General features: G+C 26.9%; 1 protein-coding gene across 1 annotated transcript; it reads right to left on the bottom strand.

The window, feature by feature from the left end:
• Positions 1-415: 415 nt before the first annotated feature.
• LOC126553008 (uncharacterized) lies at positions 416-2,041 on the bottom strand. Its single transcript, XM_050208206.1, has 3 exons — positions 1,951-2,041; positions 1,719-1,862; positions 416-1,062 (listed from the first exon to the last, which is right to left on the bottom strand). Exons 1-3 carry the CDS (start codon positions 2,039-2,041, stop codon positions 416-418), a joined length of 882 nt encoding a protein of 293 aa, XP_050064163.1.

The raw sequence follows: 2,041 nt of genomic DNA on the forward strand, positions 1-2,041 counted from the left end.
ACATAATATAACTGATAGGGTAATTAATATCATTTCTAAAATTATAAGTATTAAAAACATAATTGAGATTTTTATGAATGAATATAATAATATTAGAATAACTAACGTTTACTGCTTTATAAATCAGACTTAGATTTATTAAAAACTAAATAAAAATAAAATACATCATATAACTGTTAGGGTAATTAATATCATTTCTAAAATTATATATATTAAAAACATAATTGAGATTAGTATGAATCAACATAATAATAATAGAATTGAGATCTTGTGAATCAGACTTTTGATTTAGATAATCTAAATAAAAATTAAAATACACGTTTACTACTTTATAAATCAGACTTATGATTTAGAAAATTTAAATAAAAATAAATATATACAATAACTAATAGGGTAATTGTTCAAACTAAGAAAATCATATGTTGCTTGCTTTATCAGCCATAGTCTTGAGAGCTTGAGACATTGTGCACAATGCATCTACCTCTCTTTCTTTGAGGTGCAATAGCTTTTTTTGAATTTCGTTTTGATATTCAATTTCTTTCTTCTTCAAATTTATATAATTAGCCATACCATACCCAGTATTTAATCTTTTATAATTTTCTTGCCTAGTTTCTCTAACTGTAATATTATTATTTGTTATATTATCAAATTGACCAGGAGATTTATCAAGTGTATTATCAAGGGATTCTAAATGGTGATCATCTTCATTAGAAGTATAAGATGAATTTAGTGTACTAATTAAGGTACTTGGAGGAGGCCGTACATTTGGTTTTTTTCCAAATTGTTCATCAAGAACATCATAGTATTCCCAGGTGACACTGTCTCTTCCTGATAAATGTGATTTCTTTACGTTAGCTTTGTAGGTAACCCAGAGATTTCTCCATTTGGAATCACATTTATCGGCACTGACAGGTGCATAGTTTGGAAAAGATGTATTTAACTTTTCAGCAACTTTCATCCATAATACATTTTTTTTGAATTTGTTTCCTTGAAAGGAAGTGTCCATTTCAATTCGTGTTTCAATGAGCAAAGTCACAAGATTTTTGTTCCATATAAATGCATCTGAAAAATAAATTAGGATATTTATTTTTGTAAGTTTGATAGTAAAAAATACCTTTCTGAGGTAATAATATGCTATATCTGTACGCCAACTTTGGTTTATATATTAAGATAAATGCCATAGTGGAATTAAGTATTAAAACTAAGTAGATAACTTAACATTAATATTTATAATATTTATAAATAATGTAAATGCTCTAAAATTATATATAAAAAAATGTTAATTTTATAACAATCAATTTATAATTAATCATATAATACTATAATGAGTATCTTTGTCATTAATTTATTCAATTCTTAAATTGTTTTTTAACTAAACTTACATACAACCCCTCATAACAGACTATCATTGGGGCAAATAGGGGAGGGGCTAAGGAGGGCTTATCCCAACCAGAAATCTAGGACATACAATTTTAAAATGCAATATTATTGTAATTTGTAAGGATCTGCTTGCCTTTAATATATTCAACCCCCCCCCTCCCCATCTAATTTAAAATTGCCCCTATGGAGGCTATGCTTATTAAGGAGCTGAAAGTCTTTTAATTTTTATAATTTATTATCAACTATGTATATCTCATTCTAAAGCTAAAAACAATCAATGGTATAATAAACTGTGAGGTTTTAAGTGCTTATAAGTGATATTAGTGATTTTAATTTACCTTTAGTGTTATCGACAAAAGAATGTTCGTCGTCCTGGACAATGCTTGGTGAATTAGTACACCTTACTGGACTTTCTTCAACATTGATCCCATTACTAATTAAAATGTTAACATCCATCATAATATTTTGTTGGATACCATCATCTAATAAAATATTAAAAGCTATATAAATTTGAATTCATAAATATATTTATTGATGTAAGATTGTAAGAACATGAAAAAGTATACTAGCCATTTTCTACATTACACAGTATTTTGAGCTTATCTGCAGACCACACACGTCCAACTCCTTCATATTGAACGAAACCAATGAATTTCAGCAT

This window comes from Aphis gossypii, unplaced genomic scaffold, assembly GCF_020184175.1.
Source record: "Aphis gossypii isolate Hap1 unplaced genomic scaffold, ASM2018417v2 Contig00040, whole genome shotgun sequence".
NCBI classification, from domain to species: Eukaryota; Metazoa; Arthropoda; class Insecta; order Hemiptera; family Aphididae; genus Aphis; species Aphis gossypii.

Bases quoted from the DNA above. Each gene is read 5' to 3' on its own strand.
- LOC126553008 (XM_050208206.1), bottom strand. From the start codon at position 2,041: ATGCTGAAATTCATTGGTTTCGTTCAATATGAAGGAGTTGGACGTGTG. The intron at 1,863-1,950 runs GCTAGTATACTT...ATATTTTATTAG, and splicing joins ACTGTGTAATGTAGAAAATG to ATGATGGTATCCAACAAAAT. The intron at 1,063-1,718 runs GTAAATTAAAAT...TTTATTTTTCAG, and splicing joins TTTTGTCGATAACACTAAAG to ATGCATTTATATGGAACAAA.